Source organism: Eptatretus burgeri, chromosome 9 (assembly GCF_056783735.1).
Source record: "Eptatretus burgeri isolate ZD-2024b chromosome 9, Ebu_testis_v1, whole genome shotgun sequence".
NCBI classification, from domain to species: Eukaryota; Metazoa; Chordata; class Myxini; order Myxiniformes; family Myxinidae; genus Eptatretus; species Eptatretus burgeri.
The window spans coordinates 32,487,756-32,511,823 of NC_140969.1; the positions used below are offsets into that span (position 1 = coordinate 32,487,756).

At 37.0% G+C, this 24,068-nt stretch overlaps 1 protein-coding gene across 2 annotated transcripts in view; it reads left to right on the forward strand.

Annotated features, from left to right (window-relative positions):
- Positions 1-24,068, forward strand: part of QARS1 (glutaminyl-tRNA synthetase 1) — a 103,187-nt gene that overhangs the window by 53,702 nt on the left and 25,417 nt on the right. For both annotated transcript variants that reach the window (XM_085894626.1, XM_085894627.1), the window contains exons 10-14: positions 1,530-1,616; positions 2,494-2,593; positions 3,798-3,876; positions 3,977-4,085; positions 6,977-7,107. In XM_085894626.1, the coding sequence (XP_085750752.1) occupies positions 1,530-1,616; positions 2,494-2,593; positions 3,798-3,876; positions 3,977-4,085; positions 6,977-7,107 (506 nt within the window). The remainder of the gene's footprint in view (positions 1-1,529; positions 1,617-2,493; positions 2,594-3,797; positions 3,877-3,976; positions 4,086-6,976; positions 7,108-24,068) is intronic.

Consider the following 24,068-nt stretch of genomic DNA (forward strand, 5'->3'; position numbering starts at 1 on the left):
CATCTCATTAAATATGCTGTGTATATGAATGTTGCTTGTACAGAATTCTTTGTTCGATAAATAGACTAAAAACATGCATTTTTTTCAGTTTTTCCTTTTAATTCAGGAGGGATTTTTAATCATTTGGTTGCAGATGTGAGATGTGATAGGGGAGGGGGGGAGGGTGGAGGCAAGGACCAACTACTAGAGGGGGCGTGGTGGTAAAAAGGTTAATAACCACTGAGCTATGATGTTTGCCAAGACATTCTATGAATTACTCCGTGTGTGCGAAGCGAAAAGTGGGGTTAAGCAATTGGTTTACTTTGTCTCTGTCTGTCTGTCTGTCTATCTCTCGACAAACATCAGTTTCTGATCGAGGAACTACTCGATTTCAATTGAATGTTATATTCTGAACATGAATTGGAACACGATCCTGCAGTTTAGCAGTACTTTCCCTCTAAATTTGGCAAATTGTACGGAATCTTCTCCCGATCGCGCTTGCGCACAGAGTCGTGAGATCATCTCTTCAGTCTGTCTGCACAGTCAAACAAAATTGAAAATCATTCCAAACAGGAAACTTACTGTTTTTGAGGATGTCATGAAGGACAAAACTGACAGTTCAGAAATTATACGAACAACAGGCACAAATAACTAATTTAACATGTTAAATAAGGTGGTGTAAAAGACTACATCAACAGTGGTAAACTTCCGACAAAAAAACATTTCTGAAACCTTTAAAATCTTTATTTTATTTCAATTAAATTATATACTTGAACACTGCAGAGCCTGGTGTTGGCGCAGTGGTTAGGGCAGCGGCTTGGGATCCAAGAGGTCCTGAGTTCAAGCCCCGTTGGGCCACTGAATTAATACACCAGGGGGTTGACTCAGCCTGTCATCCTTCCGAGGTCGGCGAAATGAGTACCAGTATACTGGGCCGGTGTATACCCCAGTTAAAATAGGTGTACCTTATCCCTGTGTCGTAAGAGGCGACCAGGGTTGCGTCAGGAAGGGCATCCGGCGTAAAACATGTGCCAAATCACTATGCGGATCATATGGATGATCCGCTGTGGCGACCCCTCACGGGAGCAGCCGAAAGAAGAAGAGGAGAAGACTTGAACACTGCAGAACACAAATCAACTTAATGGCACTTTGAAAGACCTTCCATTTAGTAGTATTTAGCCAAAATATTACGGCGTTTTTATGTCATCTCGACCAATCAAATTTGTCGCTCGCGGAACCTTTCCATATCCTTTTTCTCAAGACTGTGTGGGGTAAGGTGTTCTATGAACTCTGATTTATTTATATTGAAATTTTCTTGTTTTTCAATATTTTAGTACATGTTGTCTTTTGAATAGAATTTTTGAGTTGTGCGAATTGAAAGTTCCTAAATATACCGAAACTGATCTGAGTGAAATGTGATGTTGTTCCTTTTGTGGCCAGCATAAAGAGTTCGTGTTTTATACTAATTATCCAAGTCATGATCGCAATCCACAAACCCAAGCCGTTGTTATCGTACGTATATTTATTGGAAATTGTTTGTTTTATTGCAGGTACGGACGCGATTTCCTCCAGAGCCCAATGGCATCCTGCATATTGGTCATGCCAAGGCGATAAACTTCAACTTTGGCTACGCCAAGGTGCATACACTGCTGAGATATCCCTCCCTCCTGCCCACCGCCCTTCCCTTGATTTACATTGCCAGCAGTAGGACAGCCCAAAGTGACACAAGCTTGATGTTGAAGGCAAAGTTCTTCCCACTTTAGATTTGACTTATTGTTTTAATCTCTCCTCCCATACCTTGTTAGTTTTCACACCATGCAATGTTGAATTGTTTTCCTGAATATTGTTCAGTGGTTTGGTCTCTTCAGCCAACCTTGCACTAAGGTGAAGTATTCACATACTGTAAATCCAAGACCTTCTCAATTCTGCTATTTAAAAAGAATAGAAAAAAAGATTTTCCTTTTTTTATTCATTTCATTTTTTATTTTTTTTAATTTCTTGAAGGTTGAGAAGTAGTTTATAATGCTAAATCGTACTACTTACCCTGACACTATTCAGAACATTGAATGTGTGGAAATGCCTTGCAGATATTTTGATAAATAGAGATGTAATGTCAACAGCTTTTGCTAATTCACAGTTCCTTCCCTTGGCAAAAATTATGGGGCCTTTTTCAAGTGATTCTTCAAATGCAATGAGATGGCAACCGACTGAGAGACAAACCTGGAGCGACTCTTAGACAAAGTCCCAGTGTTATCGGTGTATGCTGACTTTTTAACTCCCAACTGGATGTCAGGCCCCTGCTGCTGGCTTGTATTTTGGGTTCTGTCATTTGGTCCATCTGTCTACATGTCTGTTAATGCACCTCAACTCGCAAATGACTGAACATTTATTTCATGTATGCAATAACATCTGGGCATGAGGCATGTCAAAAGATTTTGACATTGGAGCTTTTAATAGGACTTTGGCTTCAGCAAGTTTGAGCACTGGTCTCATTGAACTCATGTCTGGTTGAAGGTCAATGATGGGATTTGTTTTCTGAGATATGATGACACAAATCCCGAGAAAGAGGAAGAGAAATATTTCCAAGGCATCCGTGAGATGGTGGAATGGCTGGGTAAGGTATTGAGCATCTTGTATTCAACTTTACTGCTGCTTGGTAGTGAATGGGTTCTCAGCATATTGATGTGCTATTTCATTTAATCTGCTATCGGATATCGGCACTTCAGCTTGTTGAATAAAGCCTCGTTGGGCTTTGGGTGGCAGCTGCAGCCTATACTTCTTTGTAAAATTGTGACATACCCCTGCTAACTCGTGTAATTTCAAGAATCTATGCAATCAATTATTAAATAAATTATGGAATTGCCCAAGTACAAACTGTTTGAGAAAGAAATATCCTTTTAAGCAATTCCAAATAAACATTTATTGGGGTAACCAGACAGATGTACAGGAACATTTTATGTCTTCACTTTTTTTGCATAATCGGAGTGGAAAAGACATTTTCTAATAGTCTTTACCACTTCTACTTCATATAATCCTTTCAAAATGCTGATAAATAATTAAATGCCAAATATGAGGCCAGTTAGAGCAGAAAGATTATTTTTTTTAACTTATTTGCCAACAACTCAGCACCAGATGATGATTAAGCATTTTCCCAAGCGGTCAACAACCTACAAATGTGCAAGCACCCTCTCGAGTTGCCACCTTTCCAGCTTCCTTTCCAAATTCTCGCTCTCTCACTCTCCCTCTCATTTTGAAGAAGTGCTCCTGTCAGAAATGTTGCTTCACCCTCTTTCCTACGGCGGTTAGCATATCTCTCAACATTTGGGTGAGAAAAGTCCTTATTTTTTTTCCACCGATGCAGACCAACTCAAGTCGTTATAAATACTATTGTTCCATTGTTCCTACATAATGAGCCAGGTGTACAGGCAAAAAAGAAAATGCTGAAATGGTCACATGACACTGTTGGGAAACAATGTTTACCTAACCTACATATAAATACAGTAATTCATATATTTCTGGAATGAAACAGTTGATTGGTTTTTGGCACATTTTCTGTTTGAATATTTCATAATTATCAAAACTCTATCTTTGACGGTGCATACTAGTTTATGTGTTAACCTAAAATAATGTTTATTTTTATATTCACCCAAAACCAAACCAGGGCGGCAGTTGTGTTATACATGCAAAATGTTTTGTTTCATCAAATTTCTTATTCTTCAGATGCATTACTGTTTTCTTTATTATTAGGTTGGCTGGTCACTCACTGCAGGTTATTTGCGCTCCATTCCAATGATGTTTCTCTTGCCATTCCACTCCAGGCTACACTCCACATGCCATCACTTACGCCTCGGACCATTTCCAGCAGTTGTACGAATGGGCTCGAGAACTCATCCGAAGGTTTGTGCCTCAAGCCCAAGATGCATTGTTTGCCCTCTATTGTGCTGGTCTTAAGCGATGCCAGCCCTTGTTCTCTCTCCAACCCTCCTGCCTTTTGCAGAGACAAGGCGTATGTTTGCCACCAGCGATCGGAGGAGCTCAAGGGCTATGGTGCACTCCCTTCGCCGTGGAGAGACCGTCCGATCGAAGAATCTTTGTGTCTTTTTGAGGTGGGAGAGAATGTATGATGATTGAAGAATGTGTAATAATGTATTTGTAACTGTTCATGACGTCGTGACTGACAAGTAGCCGAACAGCAGAGGTTCTGGAGTGTACACAAACAGCAATTTCTGTTGAAAGGAACGGTGAGGATAAATCGGTAGTTTGTTTTTGAGAACACCAATTTAAGGCTCGTTGTCGAGCTTGTACAGGAGTAGTGGAAGCTCGGTTGAGAGGAGAGGTGATGATCTGTGAGCAGCAATATGGGTTTATGCCAGGAAAGAGCACCACTGATGCGATGTTTGCTTTGAGAATGTTGATGGAGAAGTATAGGGAAGGCCAGAAAGAGTTACATTGTGTGTTTGTGGATTTAGAGAAAGCTTATGATAGGGTGCCAAGAGAGGAGTTGTGGTATTGTATGAGGAAGTCGGGAGTGTTGGAGAAGTATGTGAGGATCGTGCAGGATATGTATGAGGACAGTGTGACAGCGGTGAGGTGTGCGGTAGGAATGACGGACCGGTTTAAGGTTAAAGTGGGATTGCACCAAGGATCTACTCTGAGCCCTTTCCTGTTTGCAATGGTGATGGACAGGTTGACGGATGAGATCAGACTGGAGTCTCCATGGACCATGATGTTCGCGGATGACATCATGATCTGTAGGGAGAGTAGGGAGCAGGCTGAATCGAGCCTTGAGAGGTGGAGGTACGCACTGGAGAGAAGGGGAATGTTAGTCAGTCGGAGTAAGACGGAGTACATGTGCGTAAATGAGAGGGAGGGTGGTGGTATGGTGCAGTTGCAAGGAGTTGAGGTGGGGAAGGTGGATTGGTTAAAATACTTGGGATCAACTGTCCAAAGTAACGGAGAGTGTGGGAGAGAAGTGAAAAAGAGAGTGCAGGCAGGATGGAGAGGGTGGAGAAGAGTTGCAGGAGTGATTTGTGACAGAAGGGTAGCTGCAAGAGTGAAGGGGAAAGTATACAAGACGGTAGTGAGACCAGCTATGTTGTATGGTTTGGAGGCGGTGGCGCTAACGAAAAGACAGGAAGCGGAGCTGGAGGTGGTAGAGTTAAAGATGCTGCGATTCTCGTTGGGAGTGACGAGGATGGATAGGATAAGAAATGAGTATTTTAGAGGGACAGCGCAGGTAGGACGGTTTGGAGACAAAGTGAGAGAGGCGAGATTGAGATGGTTTGGACATGTGCACAGGAGAGAAACGGAGTATATTGGGAGAAGGATGTTGAAGATGGAGCCGCCAGGCAGGAGGAGAAGAGGAAGGCCAAAGAAGAGGTTCATGGATGCGGTGAGGGCGGACATGCGGGTGGTTGGAGTGTCAATGGAAGATGTGGAGGATAGAGCGAAATGGAGACAGTTGGTCCGCTGTGGCGACCCCTAACGGGAGCAAGCCGAAAGAGGAAGAAGAGTGTCGAGCTTGTACAGGCATCACATTGGTATTCTTATATGAGGCCTGACTTGTAAGGGCACTTGTCGACAATGCAAATGAGCACAGTGTATGGGATTTGAACCTGCAATCCCATCATCATAAGCTAAGTGCACAGATAAGAATGTCATACAAGCAAGTCCAAGTCCTATCTAGGTTGTGAGACGACTGCAAAAATGTTGGGGGCGAGGTAGGAGAAGGAGTTGGTTGAGAGATGCTGTTAGTTGGTTGAGAGATTGATATGATTTTCATGAGCAGATAAAGCGACTTGAGGGTAATATCTTCCAATGAAGTGCGACTTGTACAGAATGACGGAATAACCCGGAGCATGAGCTATTTTATATCAAAAAAGGTTTGTTTGCATCTTTTTGACTCCATTTATTGCCATGGATTTGTCGTGGTTTGAAAGGTTCCATTGGGCCCTTTACCAGCTGACCCAACCCCACAAGGCTTTGTTTTCTGTCACCTGAATGGTAATGTTCTTCCCTCTCTCTGTAAAGATTCACAGCCCGCTTCTCACCGGGCTTCTTTCCTTCCAAGCATGGTCTGCTGACATGGGAAGTTTTGATGTCATGAAAGTGAAGTTTATTTCCAAAGCTCATGTGCTGTACCTGGTGTTTCCCGCTTTAAAAAGGGGCAATGTGTCGTTTGTAGTCAGCCAGATAGATGCATGTCAATAATTCTTGCCATTTGATTCATGGTATTTTAATTTTCAGTTAATTTGCTTGAAAATGCAATTTCTGAACCACGTATCACAGTAAAATATTTTAGTTATTTATTTATTTTACTGTATACTGTGGAGCATAGCATTTTGGAAAGAAGAATGAGAGCCACACAAAAAATGAAGAAGAATAATGAGAAATCTTTTTTTTTGTGTGTGTGATGAGGTTTATGATGAGCAGGATCATCAAATGTCAGGATTTGAATGCATCTTCAGCGTTAATTATTATTTTAACTTTTATCTTTGTTACAATTTCGTGGTGTTGGATCCATTTGTTCAATTGCCAGATGTATTCAGATTTGAATTGCTTTCATGTTCTGTTTGAGTGTGCAGAACATATGCATTCCTCAGAAACCACACAGATGTTTATCAGTGGCACCTGTGTCAAAAAGGGATGCAACAACAACGTTGGAAGTTTTCTCAAGTGCTGTGGGGTTCCTCTCCTGTGACACTATTTCACACTTCCTACAAAACTGTTTCATCACTCAAAATGCTTTCGGATGAGGTTGTGTTTGAACAACACAAATTGTGTTACTTGATTTGTGCTTCATTGATGGTGCATGTAGGTGTGTGTGTGATTATTTTTTCAGGAGGGTAGCATAACGGTGACCTGCATGTACCATTGAGGTTTTTTTTTTTTTTAAGTGAGGGTTTGTTGATTACAAATGTTTGAAGGTTGTTTCGAACCCTGTCTCAAGTCTGTAAATGGGAATCACCTCTTTCACCCTCCACTTGCACCTCCTCAGGACATGCGCAAAGGAAAGTTTGAAGAGGGTGGTGCTACTCTGCGTATGAAGTTAATTATGGAGGATGGAAAAATGGACCCCGTGGCCTACAGGATAAAATACACTCCTCATCACCGCACAGGAAATTTGTGGTACAAACATGGTGCAAGTTCATTTTCTCTCCGTTAAAACCTCTTTCCATGTATCATTACTTATTGCTACCTCGTCATTGTAATAACATTGCAAAGTTTTGTCGAAATGCTTCTCCTGTGTGATGTGTTGTATGCTTTTCCTCTCGGTTAATGTTTCTTCAGGGCCATTTACATATTATGTGTGCTCTGGGATGGGAGGTTTTGTGGAAGGGAGGAAGGGTGGAGAATATGCATTTTTCCAATGAAGATGATTGGGGAGGATGTTGGCAAAGGTGTTACAGTGTGGGGGAGGGACGGATGATTAGGGTGGAGAATTTGGTGGGGTTAAAGGACACATTCCAGGGAAAAGACCAAAAACTGATCTTGTCTGTATGTGCTCCAATTGCAGACATCTTGATTTTTGAATGACGTGGTGAAGTACCGGTAGTCTGAAAAAAAAAAGAAAAACTATCGTTGATTTCTCAATTGTTAATGTGTGGTAGATTGTTGAGAGAAATAGAACTCTTGCGTCGATAGGAAGCATCTGATACTTTTATTCATTCATTTTTCTTTCAAAGCAATGACTCCACAACGATTGTTGGATGTTTTGCACTGTGCAAGCAGATTGGTCACGCACGCACGCACACACGCATTTAAAGGCCATTTTCCCCGCTAAAGCGGGGGTTAGCCTTGCGGGCACCATGACAATCTTCTCCACTTTACCCTATTTTCTGCATCTCCCCTTCTTAATCCCCTTGCCCACATTTCTTCTTCCACCACCTTTAGCCAAGTTTTTATCGGTCTTCCCCGTCCTCTACTTTCGACTACACTCATTTCCAACACTCCTCTCACCCAGTCACTTTCATCCTTCCTCAACACATGACCCAACCATCTCAACCTGTTTCTCTTCACAACCTCCATCACAGACTCTATTCCCATCATCTTCCGCAAGTCATCATTTGTCTTCCTCTCTCTCAACGATACTCCACACATCCACCGAACCATTCGCATTTCCACCCTTTCCAGCCTTTGTTGCTGCTCTATGTTCATTACCCATGTCTCACTCCCATAAATCATCGTACTCCTCACACATGCAGCATACACCTTTCCCTTCAGCTTCAACGACACTCCCCTCTTCGTCAGCACGCCACTCAGTTCCCGAAACTTCTTCCATGCACATCTCACTCGAGCAACCGTCGAAGAGTCTGATCCACCTTCTCCATTCAGCATGTCTCCGAGATAGCAAAATGTTTTCACACCTTCTAGCTTCACACCATCTCCAAGATCCAACTCAACAATTCCTTCATCTGCAGCTCTCTCTATGCACACCTTACACTTGAATGTAGCTGGGTAATGACCCTCTCACACCACTACGTTTTTGATGAACCCATTCAGCACACATTGTACACTGAATGGAGTTCACTCTGACACCCTTCATGCACACAGCACACGGCCACTTCCCAGTCCTTTCCACCTCACCACATGCTTTACCACTTGCCATCACCTTCGCCTTTCTGATATTCACCTTCAAACCTTTTGCCTCCATACATTCCTTCCACTTGTTCATCTTCTCCTTCAGTCCATCCATACTCTGCAATCAACACCAGATCATCTGCATACAGCAGCTCCCACGGTAAACCCTCCTTTACCCTCCGAGCCAGCACCTCCATCACAACTACAAATAGAAGTGGACTTGGTACCGACCCCTGGTGCACTCCTATCCTTACCTCAAACTCACCACTGTTCCCATCCTTCGTCCTTACAGCTGTGCGCGCGCTCTCGTACATTGCCATCACTACTCTGATCAACCACTCCTCCACTCCTACCTTCCTCAATGCCCATGCCATTACTTTGTGTGTAACCCTATCAAATGCTTTCTCCAGATCAACAAACCCAAAAAACAACTTCGTCCTCTTCTCCATGTACTTCTCCTGCAACTGCCTTACAATAAAAATTGCATCTGTCGTTCCTCTTCCTGGCATAAATCCAAACTGCATTTCGTCAATCTTTACCTTCTTCCTTATCCTCTTCTCCAACACCCTTTCCAATACCTTCATTCCATGCTCCAATAACTTTATTACTCGAGAGGAGCCACAGTCCAGAGGGTCACCTTTCCCCTTGTACAGAGGTACTTGGGTACTCGGTTCCCAATCCACTGGAATGCGGCCTTCTTTCATCACCAGATGACAGATTTCTGTCATTCTCTTCACACCCCAACTTCCCGCTGCCTTCAACATATCTCCCACAACTCCCGTTGGCCCTCCTGCTTTTCTACTTTTCATTGCTCTTATAGCTTCCTCAACTTCCTTCTCAGTTATCTTCTCTGCTGGTCCTAAAACTGGGTTACTCTCAATGTTGCTATCCCATTCATTTTCTGCATTCAACAGCCTTTCCATATATCTCTTTCATCTTCCTTTAATTCCATCTGAGTCCACAACGATTTGTCCCACTTCATCCTTCAAGCAACTCACCCCCGTCACATCAAACCTCTCTCTCTCGCTATCTGCTTTGCAATCCTGAATACCGCTCTCTTACCCTCTTCCGAATCCAAGCGTTCTCCGAACATTTTCCTATGGGCCTCCTGCGCCTTTGCTACCTCCTTCTTTGCAGCCTTCTTGGCTTCCTTATAACTTTCATGTGCGGCCTCTTCTTCCACCGTACCCTTCGCCTTTTGCTATTCCTTGAACTTCTTCTTCTTCTCTTCAACCGTCTTTCCAACTTCATCATCCCACCACCATGTTTCCGAGTGCCTCGGTGGTCTTTTTGTCCATCCACATACCTCACCAATGGCTCCCAATAGACGATCTTTCATTGACATCCAACCACTTTCAAGCTCAACCACATCATCCTCAACCATAATCAGCCTCTCTCTTAATGCTTCCTTCACTGTCGCCTCTTTCAACCTCCACACCTTTATCCTCAGTTGGTACTTCACCTGCTGAATTCTCCTCGCACCTTTCATCCTTATATCGCAGACAACCAGGTGGTGCTGTGAAACAGTCTCCTCCCCTGGGATCACCTTTGTGTCCCGGAGGTTTCCCCTATCTCGCCGACGCAGCATCAGGTAGTCAATGGTTGTCGTCGACCCACCTGACATGTATGTAATAAGCTTGTTCTCCGCTTTTTGGAATTGAGTATTACAAATCAACAAATCAGCTCCATCAGTAAACTCCAAGATCCTTTCACCTTCTCCATTTCTCACACCTTATCCACAACCCCCATGGACTCCCTCAAAACCGTCTGGACTCCTTCCCACATGTCCATTCAAGTCTCCTCCTACCACAACAATTTCATCAACTTTCACATTTTCCATCAACTTCTCTATCGCACACCAGAACATGTTCTTCTCTTCATCGCTTCGACCGACCTGCGGGGCATATCCCGAGATGATGTACACCAATAGCTTTCCTATCATGATTCTCACCATCATCAACCTTTCACTCACTCTCGTCACACTCACACACTGTCTACAAACTCCTCAGAAAACATGACACCAACACCATGCACGCCTTCCGGGCAGCCTTGCCACATCAACTTAATTAATTTGAGGCTAATGAACTGAAGCCAATATGGAAGGGTGTAATATCGAATGAGCAGCAGTGTTGTGAGCCAAATGTATGCAATTGCAGAGATTCCCATGGTTAATTATGGAGTTTGAGTGATCAATTCACAATGTGGCCATCCAATGAATCGGTGGTGTTATTCCTTTGATAACACCACCGATATCCTTTGATTTGATATCCTTTGATAACAGACAGCTGCAGATACTGGATGGAGCATGAGTGTCTTTGTGAAAGTGGTAAAAATCCGATTTCGTGACGAGGTGAATGTATTTTTCATGTATCATTTCCATGAGGATACAAAAGTTTTATACTATGGAATCTGAAGTGCTATTATGTGCCACTAGTGAAGTTAGTGATGCAGCTAGTTTCATGAGAACAGAGCATAGATATGAAACCAGCGTCATGGTTTTCGTTGAGTTGAGTTGAGTTGACTTGAAGAAAATTCTGCTGTTTACTCTTTCTTTTTAAGTTACTTCTCCAAAATATGCTCAGAGTGGGTCTCAGTATCTGGACGTACGTAGGTCCGTTAACATTTGACTCAAAGATCTTCTCTTCACAAACTACCTGATCTCTATGGACCAAATTTGGTACAATGCATCATGACAGCAAAGTCTCATGGGGTTGTGCTTCCTATTCTGGATGCACTCCCTAAAAGGGGGTGAAAGTGCGGTTGGGGGAAGTGGGGGTTTGCCCCATATATTGGTATTTTATTCAAAAATCTTCTCAAAAACTGCCAGACAGATACTGGCCATGTGGCATCGTGACCATGCCCTAACCTTAATTGTGCTCCCTACGGCCTCCCTTCCCTCTCATATTCACGAAAACATATTTTCCTCACAAACGACATGGCCGATATGGACCAAATTTGGTATGATACATCAGAACAGTTAGGTCTCATGGGATTGTGTTCCCCATCTGGATCCACCCCATATATGAGGCTGAAAAGTCGGGTTTAGCCTCAAATTCAGGTTATTTATTTAAGAATCTTCTCAGAAACCGACGGCCAGATGCAGACTAAACTCTTCTTGAAACATAAGGACCATGCCGTTGATTTAAGTTGTGTTCCCCATGACCTTACCACTTCAGGAAGTGGGGAATGGAGGGGGGGGGAGTAGGGTAAGAATACTGGTTCTGGCTCACTTTTCCCCATGTAAATGAATGGGGGATTTTCAGCCATGAAATTTTTCTTTTTTTCCCCTAAAAAAAAATCCCCTTTTTAGCCCAAGGTATATTTATTTGTCTCCCCTTTTAACCTGGAGCCTGGTGTTGGCTTAGTGGTTAGGGTGGCGGCTTGGGATCCCAGGGTCCTGAGTTCAAGCCCCGTTGGCTGCTGAATTAACACCAGGGGGTTGACTCAGCCTGTCATCCTTCCGAGGTCGGCAAAATGAGTGCCAGTGTACTGGTCCCGGTGTATGCCCCGGTTAGAATAGGTGTACCATATCCCTGTGTGTCGTAAGAGGCGACCAGGGTTGGCGTCAGGAAGGGCATCCGGCCATAAAACATTGCCTCAAGAAAAAGCCAAACCCCTGCACAGCAGGGAAAAATGGCTGTAAAAACGGTCATTTTTTTATTTCCCCTTTTAACCTAGGGGCTCTCTATTCAAATAGCCCATACAACAAGATAAAGATTTGTTAAAGGTGATTCTAAAGAAATATCTGAAACGTCGAAGCCTCGGGGCACTCTTTATCAAATAACCCATACAACAAGATAAAGATTTGTTAAAGGTGATTCTAAAGAAATATCTGAAACGTCTAAGCCCCGGGACACTCTTTATCAAATAACCCATACAACAAGATAAAGATTTGTTAAAGGTGATTCTAAAGAAATATCTGAAACGTCTAAGCCTCGGGGCACTCTTTATCAAATAACCAATGCATATTGTTTAGCTCACTCATTGAACCTATAAACATTTGTTCATTCTCAAATTCCTTCAATAGTTTAATTTTCTTTGCACAATAATCCCCATCTAAAATATTGAAAAACAAAACATTTGAATCTTTATATTTTTTAAGATACCCCTTTTGTGCCATTACGAAATGATAAACTTCTCTTAATGATCTCATCTGGCCACCTCCTGAGTTGCATATCATTTTGATATTGTAGTAAATTATTTTTCCATTGTTCAATTGATAACCATCAAATTTTTCAGTCCATTCAAACATATTTATTATTTTCTTTACATCCTCTAACTTATTGGTTTTTAAATTGATTCGCATATTTGTTTTATTTACCTTTGTTTTAGATATTTTTTCAATAAGACTTATTTGATATTTTTCACCTTCATTATGTTTTCCATTTATATACCAAGACTGAGATTTTCCCCACTCTTTCGTTTGACTAATACTTGGTTCGACCATTTATATATTGTGAAAAACGCGGCGGAAGCCCTTAAAAACCCTAACCCATCTTCCCATCGTTAAAACTTGTGTCCATATGGAACACAATCTATTCTATTCACTCTATCATACAATACCCATATGGAACACAATCTATTTTATACACTCTATCATACAATATCCATATGGAACACAATCTATTCCATTATCTAAAATAAATCTCTTATCATCAAAGGCTCCTAATGCCTTTTTATTGACTTCTTCACTATATATCTTATGTTTATAACTTCTTATTGTATTCATTTTCCTATATTCTTCTTTCTTATTCATCAAACAATTATAATAATTTCTAAAAGTTATTGATTTCTTTATTACATATTTCTTTATTCCCTTTAACCTTTTATCAATCTGATCACCATACTTATAAGCATATGCCTTTGCTCTCAATCCAATAAATTCACTCATTACTTTTCCACCCAACTCATCCTTAAACTTGCCAATAACCTTTTCATTCTTTTTTGAAAATAACTCACTCTTCTTACTAAAATTACTTGTATCATATACTCCAATGTTTTTCTTCATATCTTTATAAACATCGTCAGTTTTTATATCTAGAATAAAACTATCAGTGTCCATATACAACAATGAAGCATTTTCACCATACTCTTTCTTTAAATCATTATACAAATAATCATACATCAATATCTTTGATAAATCAAGAACTGCTGTTCCAATATAAATTGGTTTATCCATGACAATACTTTCCTTTTTCATATGAATAGCAGAAAAGTTCTCTGAAAAAACCTCTTCTCTCTCAAAACTTGGTTTATTTATCAATCTAGAAGCTTCTTTCCAAGATGTTGCAAATCTAATGTTTTGCCTGTTTCTAACATTCTCCATTGTCTTTCCAAAGACAGCATTATTCATCAATTTATAGAATTCCCCTTCAAATTTTACTTTTGTATTTGTTCTCATATCTGTATTGAATTTAATATACTTTTTCATCCAAGGACTTTGTTTAAATTTTAAAACTCTATGAATTTTAGCTACTCTCAACCCAGCAGATAAATATTGTCTCAAGTTCCTTTGATGCAAAACATATCCCTCTTTATCATAGAATGTTGTTAATAACTTTTCTGTTGATTTGCCTTTAATATTAAAACTTTTATGATAATCACTGAACCATTCTTTCTTTGGGGTTTCTTTCTCACATGCAAAAGGAAGGTCTTTATGCTTATTATGAAGATCACTCGGGTACTTCAAATCAACTTCAAAATAATAACCTTCTTCTTTGTCATTCAATTTCTCTTGAGAAGAAATAACAATATTCATCAAAGCCTTTTCATAATCCTTTTCTTCCACCCACTCTAATTTACCAGAAGGCAGAGATTGAGACATTGCCCATCCATACAAATTATTAGCATCAAAGTACATCAAATAATTACTATCTTTTTCACTCTCATAATTTGGAAGATATTTATTATTTGCTTTAGCATATCTTTTTGAACATACTTGTGATATTCCACCTCTCTTCGACTTCTCAATCATCAAAAGCATATCTACATCACTGACTAAATCTATATCTTGTTTTGTCATTTTCAACATTGCACTCCAAGCTAAACCAGGAGCTGTGAAATAGTGGGCAGGATCTAATCCATAACAATTTTTATTATGACAGAGTGATCTAAAAGCTTCAAACACATCAGCTAACAATAAAACATCTGTTTTTAGATACAAATCATGATATTCTCCAAGGTTCTTTATCTTAAATATTTTCCAAATTTCTTGTGCGTGTTTATATTCCTTATCACTTATCTCTTCTTCATAAAGGTTATTATAGAAACTTTCTTTTGAAGGAAGTTGTGTTTCTTTAAGTCTCATAAATGAATCCATATAACCATAAGGATAAATTTCCTTACTTGTAAGAATTTTCTCTTTACTTTGAATTTCATTCCTTGTTTCAATTTCCTCTCTAGTTAGAATTCCCTCTTTAATCAGAATTTCATCGATAATCAGAATTTCCTCTTTAGTTAGAATTTCATTCTTTGTTCGAATTTTCTGTATAATTAGAATTTCATCTTCAGTAAGAATTTCTTCATTCATTTCCTCATTAATTAGAATTTCCTCTTTACTTTGAATTCTCTCTTTAATCTGAATTTCCTCTTTAGTTAGAATTTCCTCTTTTGGAAAGAATGAATTAAGATTTGGAAAAGAGCCCGTGGAGCTTAGATTTGATGCGAGGTTGGCTAGTGGTGTTCCCATAAACTTGTAAGAATCAAGAAACCTTATACGAGTTATAGGTTTTGTAAATATCATTTTTGTAAATGAAATATACTTTTGACTTGTGTTTGTTATGGCAGAAATATTCCCTGGTGTTTTTGAAAGTTCATTTATAAATAGATGTGTATCATAGTTGGCGCTGTTGTGAAGAAAGACTGGAATAAAAGAAGGTAATTTATAATTAAGATTACAACAGGAATGAGCGGGACCTCTATATTTACCAGTAAGATGACAATGATCCCTAACTTTAGACTCCTCAATTTCCTCCTCACAAATATGACAGATATTGTTCTTTCTAAATTCTAATTTTTCTTCTATGGTTAATTTCATCGGTTCAATTGTTTCTTTCATTAATTTAGTTAGTCTTATACAATCCTTTTCTATTCGTTTTACAAACTCTTGTGAACCATTTTTTCCACTATACTGTTCAAGTTTATTATACTTTTCTCCAACAGATGATTTTATATATAATAATAACAGAAACCACAAGGAATATGTTTTTGATATTTATTTGTATATGGTTCTTTTGGATTAGGAGAAGCAGTATTTATCTTTTTAAGGATACATTCAAAATCAGCATATATCACAAATGGGTGCATGATAGATTTATTATAATCTTCAAAAGAAATCTTTTCACCAGGTTTAGGCATTGTAATTACAGCTGATTTATGATTACTACAATATTTTGAATGTTGTTCTAATCGTTCTTTTGTATGAAATGAATTAAGACATCGCTTACAAGGATATATTTTGTTTGCTGTTCTGAATACCTGAGAAGAGATTAATCTTGATAAATTATTGATGTATGTGTAATGTGAATTCTTTCCAACACTAAAATATAAAAGATCAATGTGTTTCTTCATTTTTATAGTTGTTTGAAATTTTTAATATTTGAACTTTGTTTGTATCCGTTAATCCATATACATTAATAGAAAGATTATTCTTTTTCTCAAATTTAGGAATATCTGTTAGTGGCATTGGGAAATTAAAATCTTTAATGTCCAAGGTATTCTCATATTTCATATATTGTTTTACTCTTTCTGAATTACATTTTGGTGGATGTAAGTGAGCAAGAACAGACCAGAGAAAACATTTATTATCATTATTCTTAATATTAACAACTGCCTTCTTTCGTTTTATTTCTTTTGGTAATTCAATATAAGAAGAAGCTTTAAGAGGGTTTGATTTTAGAATGTGTATATCTAAAAAGATGATTTTTTTAATATTGAATCCACTTCCTACCACTGTATTATCAACATCCTCCTCTTGTCTTGATAGTTCTTCATAAACCCCACTATTCAAAAAATCTTGAAATGATGTTATAAAATGAAGATCTGTCCTCATATAAGGAGTTTGTTCTTCATCTTGTCTTTTCATATTCATTTTCACTCCCATATAAAACTTTAAAGTTTTCATTTCTTTTAATGTCTTTTTAATAAATTTTTCAACATCAGGTTTCACTATTTCAATTGATTCAACTATTGATGATGGACCGGGTTCTCCAAATTGAAAAATCCTTATTTTTATATTCCCTTTAAATGCCCCATCAGTGTTTTCAATATAATAGTCTCCCTTTACTTTAAACTCATTTTTCTTGTGTTTTTGTGATTGAAGATGCCTATTATAACTACTCTTCAAAACATCCTTTGAGCAGGTATCACAATGTTTTCTTTCCAACTCAAGAGGGGATATTTTGTGAAATAGATTAAATGTGTGTTTGTTGGTTCGGAGGTGTTTTCTATAATGTTTATATTCGTGATTACAAACATCGCAGTATGTTGTATTCACCATATTTATATAATAAAACTTTGCTTAAACTAAAATTTTCTTGATGAAAATTTCGTTTATTTTACAGGTGAATCTGTGCTTAAACTAAAATTTTCTTGATGAAAATTTCATTTATTTTACAGGTGAATCTGTGCTTATACTAAAATTTTCTTGGTGAAAATTTCGTTTATTTTACAGGTGAATCTGTGCTTAAACTAAAATTTTCTTGATGAAAATTTTGTTTATTTTACAGGTGAATCTGTGCTTAAACTAAAATTTTCTTGATGAAAATTTCGTTTATTTTACAGGTGAATCTGTGCTTAAAACCATTTTATCCTCCAACTTTTTCACTTAATAAATACAATGTTTCAAGACACAAAAGACAAGTTTCAATCAATCTCTTCATTTGTTAAAGATGCTGAGAAATATGTCAAGGATGTAAAATTGAACAAAGACAAATATAACAACTATTGGATAAAAACAATTATGGTGGATATGATGAGTTCTTCAATTTACTTCAGTGGAAGGGCTTTTAGTATACCTGGAAGAACATCAATTAAGGTAACTCTAACAAAAGTTTCTCCTCTCCTTCTGGCAATATATTCAAAACTAGAAAAAGCAATGAAACAAGAAAAGGTATCAAAAAATAAAAACCTTATGGATGAAGCTTTCGAAAGAAAAGATAAGACCATCTGTAATATGCAAGGAGAAATTTGTATTTTTTTCAACAACCCTAAAGATATAAATCCTGATGAAATAAAGGATGTTAATATATCAGGTGAAATGACATTTCGTTCAATAGTAGTTAAGGATCATTTTAAAATTACCTTCAATATAAAAAATGTAGCAGTTGAATCTGTTAATGAAAAAATGTATATCGATATCGATGGTAATGTTTTTTCTACTAATTAAATGAGCCAATATTCAACTGAAGATTTTGAAGATCATGAGAGTGATTATGATACCGAGAGTTTGCATTCAAACGATAGTTATGACACCGAGAGTTTGTGTTCAAATGATAGTTATGAAAGTATAGATGATTCTGAAAGTATCGAAGATGATATCGAAGATGAATTTCAGTTTAAGTAAAGTTTTACTTTATAAATATGAATAGTTTACTCGATTTTGAGCCTCTTGAATTCCATGATTCTCCATATGACAAATTTGAGAATTGTCCTGCGTGTGAAAGACGGGGATTAAACACAGAGTCAAAAGCCTATAAACAATGTATATTCTGTGATTATCTTCTAATTAATGATAATCAAAAATATAAAAAGGAAAATAATTCTTTTAGATTTACACCAAAAATGAATTACTTTACAAGATTGATTAGAGAAATGAATGTAAAGTACGAGGGTGAGAACACACCTTTCCTTACAAGGGAAGAAACTGAACGTATTAGAGAAATGTTCAAAGGATTGTTGTTAGATATTATTCATGGATGTGATTTTCAGGGAAATATCAACACAAGATATTGCATAAATAAAATAATGGATTATCTTGAAATTAAACCTGAACTTAGGATAAAATATAGAATTTCGAAAAAAGCCAATAATAAATTAAATAACCTGTTTTCCAAATATATAAATGAATGATTTTTTACCCATTTGGGAAAATAAGATAAAATTTGACAACCATAAAAATCTCCCAAATTCATTAAGATGCCTCATAGTTGGTTCAAGTGGATGTGGAAAAACCTGCTTACTTTTAAAAATGCTCGTCACTCCCAACTTTTTAGATTATGATAATTTAATAATTTTCACAAAGTCGAGTTTTCAACCAGAGTATCAACTACTCTCACAAGGTTTTAATGCTGGTCTTCAAAAAGAAGATATAATCGGTTTATTTAAACTTCAAAAAAACCTAAATGATTTTAACATTGAAGATATAATACAACTATTTTGTGATACACAGAGATGTAAAAAGAAATCAAAACCGATAACTTGTATTCTGAGTGATAATACGGATGATATACCGTCTCCCCAAGATTTGGATAAATCCAAAAAGAACCTCGTTATCTTTGATGATTGTGTTAATGAGAGAAACCAAACGGTAATGGACAGCTACTACACAAGAGGGAGACATTCTTCTTGTAATTGTATTTATCTTAGTCAATCGTACTTTCAGCTTCCTCGTCGTTCCATCAGAAACAATGCTAATACTTTTATTTTATTCAAGTTAAATTCAATAGATATAAACAATTTTTGGAGAGACAATTGTTCTACATTATGTAGTAAAAAGGAATTTGGGGATTACATGAAACGCATACGACTGAAAAATATAAATATATTGTTGTGAAACAAGATGAGATATTAAATGATATTTTTCAATAAATAAATGGATGCGAAAGAAAGAGCAAGAAGATTTAGGGAACATCAAGAGTTGGTTTCAAAAGTTGTAAAACAGCAGGAAGACATAAAGAAGAAACGCAGACAGAAACTAACGGGCGAAGAAGCATTTGAAAGAAAACAAGAGAAATTTTTTAAACCACTTTTAAAAACTTCCCAAGAAAAAATGAAAGATGTTTCCACAGTTCCCACAGTAGAATATACTCCTAAAAAACTTCAAATGTTAAAAGATTTCAGTCAAATGACGGAGGAAGAATTAGAGCATATTGGAGAATTAGAATATCATGATGAAGAATTATTTCAACAACTGGAAGAGATTAATCAACCCCCTGATTATATTGTGAATGCTGTTCAAAACAATGAATATTCAGCGGATTCAAAAACCAAAGCAGGGCTCATTCCAACAGAACAATCAGCAATATTTCATCTTGTTCAAGAAAAGGTATTGATATTTAATGATGAATTAAGGTTCTTGGGTTCTGCTCAACCCCCTGTTAAACTAACTCCGAGATTAATGTTTCTTCTCACAAAAGATGGAGACAAGGTTCAACTGTGAGGGATGAATCAAAGTATATTGATAAACCATTGGATATGGAAAATAATGATGATAGAGTATATATTGATCTGCTGAACACTCTAAATTATAAGGTTATTCTTTCTGGTAAAAGTAGGAAGAATGAGAAGGAGAAACACATTATTCAGGCTTTAAGTATCCTTGGTTCAGGTGTTAGTTTTCTTCCAAATGACCCATCGCAATTAGTTAATAGACTGTTATTGTTGTTAGGCAGTAAGAAGGCTGGAAATAACAATTGTTTTAATGAAGCATCAGCCATTTTAGACCAGTTGATGAACATGAAAATAATTAATAAATATCAATATAAAGACATTTTATCTCATATTAAATAAGATGAGAAGCACAATCCTTAGTTTCAATTTCACAACAAGCGACCACACATCTTCATTCCCATACCCACGACAACTTGACACAACAAAAGAATATGAGGCATCTTTATTGTCCATGGAAACTTATAATACCTTATTTAATATAACCGAGAAAAATGACAAGTTTAGTTATAATCCGGGAAGTGGATACAAAACGATAACAGTCTCACCCGGAGCATATGAGATTTCTCAAATATCTTCCAAAATTGCTCGTCTTATAAAAGAACAGGGTGATGAACCAAAAAATATTGTTATAAACATTCAAAAACATACTTCAAAATCAACGATTAAAGTTAAAAATAACTACAAGGTTGATTTCACAATTGATAATTCATTTAGAGAGTTATTGGGTTTCTCCTCAAAAAAGATTGAAACTAATGGGACGTTTTACAGTGATAATGTCATTCAAATATCCTCAGGAATAAATTCGGTGTTAATTCACTGTGATTTGATTGATGGTGCTTATAATGATGGGAAAAAAACAAATACAATATTTTCATTCAGCGCATACTCAACCCCAATTGGTTATAAATTCAATATGGAACCCAAAAATTTGGTTTATCTACCTGTGTCAGGAAAAACCATACACAGAGTAAATTTTAGGATAACCGACCAAGATAATCGTGTGATTTCTTTTAATGGAGAAGTTATATCCATCAGAATTCACCGACGTGAAGTTTTCCAATAAATAAATACGATGGTTATTGTGAGGAAACACGAGTTGGGAAAATATAAAATAATTACAGGGGATGGGATGTTCCTTTCCCCATACTACAAGGGTGAAGGTATGTATCTTGGTAGAGGATACTATAAACCTAAGAGACAAAGGGGTGTTGGACATCAATTTAGAGGAGATGGGATAATTGATACTCTCATGGGTATTGGTTCAACTATTCTTAAACATAAAGATCTAATTGGTTCAACTGCTTCTGCTGTGGGAAATGTAGCAGGTGCTGTAAAGAGTATAAAAGATGCTCAGAAGGAATCTCATAAATTACAAGCAATAAAAGAAATTAAGAAAGGCAAAACTCAGTTGTCCCCCAAGAACGACAGAAAATAATTCAAATACTTGGATCAGGGTTTCAAAAGTTTTAACATCTTTTTTCCTAAATAAATACAAGTATGGAAGCAATTGATAGTATCTATGATTTGGATGATACTATTATTATCTCAAACTCCACTAAAAAAGAAGATTACTTCAAGGTAAATGCAATAACTGGAACAGACTGGAATACGAATGGTACAAAAAGTTTTGAAATAAATAATCAACAAACCTATTTGAATCTCTCCGAAAGTTTCTTGTTGTGTAAATTTAAATTCACTAAGGCTGGGAATAACACAAACGCTACACTTGTAAATGATTTCTTCTGGAAAATGTTTGATAGTGTGCGTTTGTATATTGGAACACAAGAAGTTGAAGCGGTTGATTATGTCTCTGCTGTATCTGAAATGATAAAATTTACACTCTATACATTCAGTGATAGAATGGGAAAGGGGTCTGTCGAAGGTTTTATTCCTGATATGTCAATGGGAACAAACACAGACCCTGGATATACTCAAAGGAAAGGAATGTATAATGATGATACAAAAGCAGAAAATAGTTTTACTGTGGCAGTTCCTCTTAAAGGTATATTTGGATTTTGTGATCATGATAAAGTTCTGTATGGCCTTAAAATTAGATTTCAACTACAAAGGAATGATAATGAAAATCAATTGCTTTTTGGTGTTGGTAGTGCTTTTGGTGATCAGAATAAATTTGTAATTGAGGAAATGAGTTGGTATATCAGTGAATATACTCCTAATCTTAAAACAGAAGAGATGTTGAATCGAAGACTTAACTCAAAGAAACCACTCGCTGTATCATACCTCAAAAGAAGATGTCAACACGTTAAACTCAATCAAACTACTTACACGTGGAATTTGGGTGTTCTGGAAGGAAAGCCACGATACCTGTGGATCATTTTTGAAAAGCCAGATGGTGATACTGCGACTGATAAGAATAATGCATTGAGTGATAATGCTAAGGTGAAACAACTTCGCGTTTCTCTAGATGGGACATTTTGCCCACGAGATAGATTGGAAATTAATTGGGAAAAAAATGATTTTGCTGAAGCATACAAGTCTTACCAAAAGGTGTGTGAAAGTAATGGAAATAAAGAACCTATTTTGGATATGACAGCATTTAAAAGTTTGTATACAATCTATGCGTTTGACCTGAGCACTCAAAAGGAAACTATAAAGTCGAATCGAGTGGATACTTCCCTATACATTGAAAGAGGAGAGAGTGAAGAAGTTGACACATATTGTTTGCTTTTGGAAGAAACAGAATTGCAGATTAATACAGATAATGGTGTGATGATTAGTCTCACATAATTTTTTGTTAAATAAATGAGTGGCAAAGTACCAACTGGGGTATATGTTAATCAAATCAATCTTCATAAACTATCATCTTGTGTTCAAAATCAAAAGCCTTGTACGATTAACGTTAATACAATTCAGAGAAAAGGAGCAGTAAGAATTGATGTTTTTCTCACAAGAGAACAGGTTAAAATCTTGAATGACACTGGCTCACTTAAAATTAAAATGACAAAACCAATGTTGAAAAAATATTCAATAAGAGAGACGAGTGGAGGATTTCTCCCATTTCTAATTCCTTTATTTGCTGGTTTAAGTGCGGTTGGAGCATTGACGGGTGGTATTTCAACAGCGGTGAAAACTGCCAACCTAAGGAAGGCTCAACTCCAGGCTCAAAAATAATTGGAAAGACATAACAAAGAGTTGGAGAAACAAATTAGTGGAAGTGGTGTAATTGTAGATTTTGCTGAAAAACTTGAAGGTCTGCCTGATAAAGCGAGATTGTTAGTTGGAGATATGCTTTCTTCTATCACACAACCAGGTGTAAAATTAACGAAAAGAGGTAATGGATTATATCTTTCTAATAAATAAATGAGCATTGATGAGTGGTTGAAAGAATTTGGAAAGAATAAAACATCAAATTTACAACTTGCCAAATATTGTAAGAAATTAAAAATTCATAATGTGGTTATTTGTATGAGAGATGAATTAACAAATGTGCCGAAACATACAAAGAATATTATTATGAACTTAGAAGATAATAATGGGAACGGTTCTCATTGGGTTTGTATTTTTAATAGTCAAGACAAATATTATTTTGATAGTTTTGGTCTTCCGCCACCTGTTGAAGTCATAAAATTCTTACAGAATGGTGTTTATCAAACATTTCAAGCCCAAGAATTAAATTCCAAGTGTTGTGGCCAATTATGCCTATATGTGTTATTTCAACTCAACAAAAATAAAAAATTTTATGATATTATTTTTAATCTAATATAAATGACTTATGTTGGTAAAGATGGTTCTATCTTTGGTGTATCTCAAGAACTGGATATTGATTTATCAAATTATTACACAAAGGCACAGGCTGAACGACATAAATATAATATAACCAAAAATATTAACATGAAAAATGCTTATAAATTAAAAAATTATCCAACCCCAACTGAAGCGAATGACTTGGTGAGATTAAGTGATTTATCACAATATATATACCTAAATAAAACGGCTGTGTATTCCAAAGATACAGAAGTGTTGATATTATCTCCAGGTTATACAGAATTCACAGTTCGAATTAAAATAATTTTTTATAAAGAAGGGCGTATCGTTTGTATGAGAATAGAACAATGGGGGTATGATATGAATGATTTAGGGTATAATTGGTCATTTAAAAT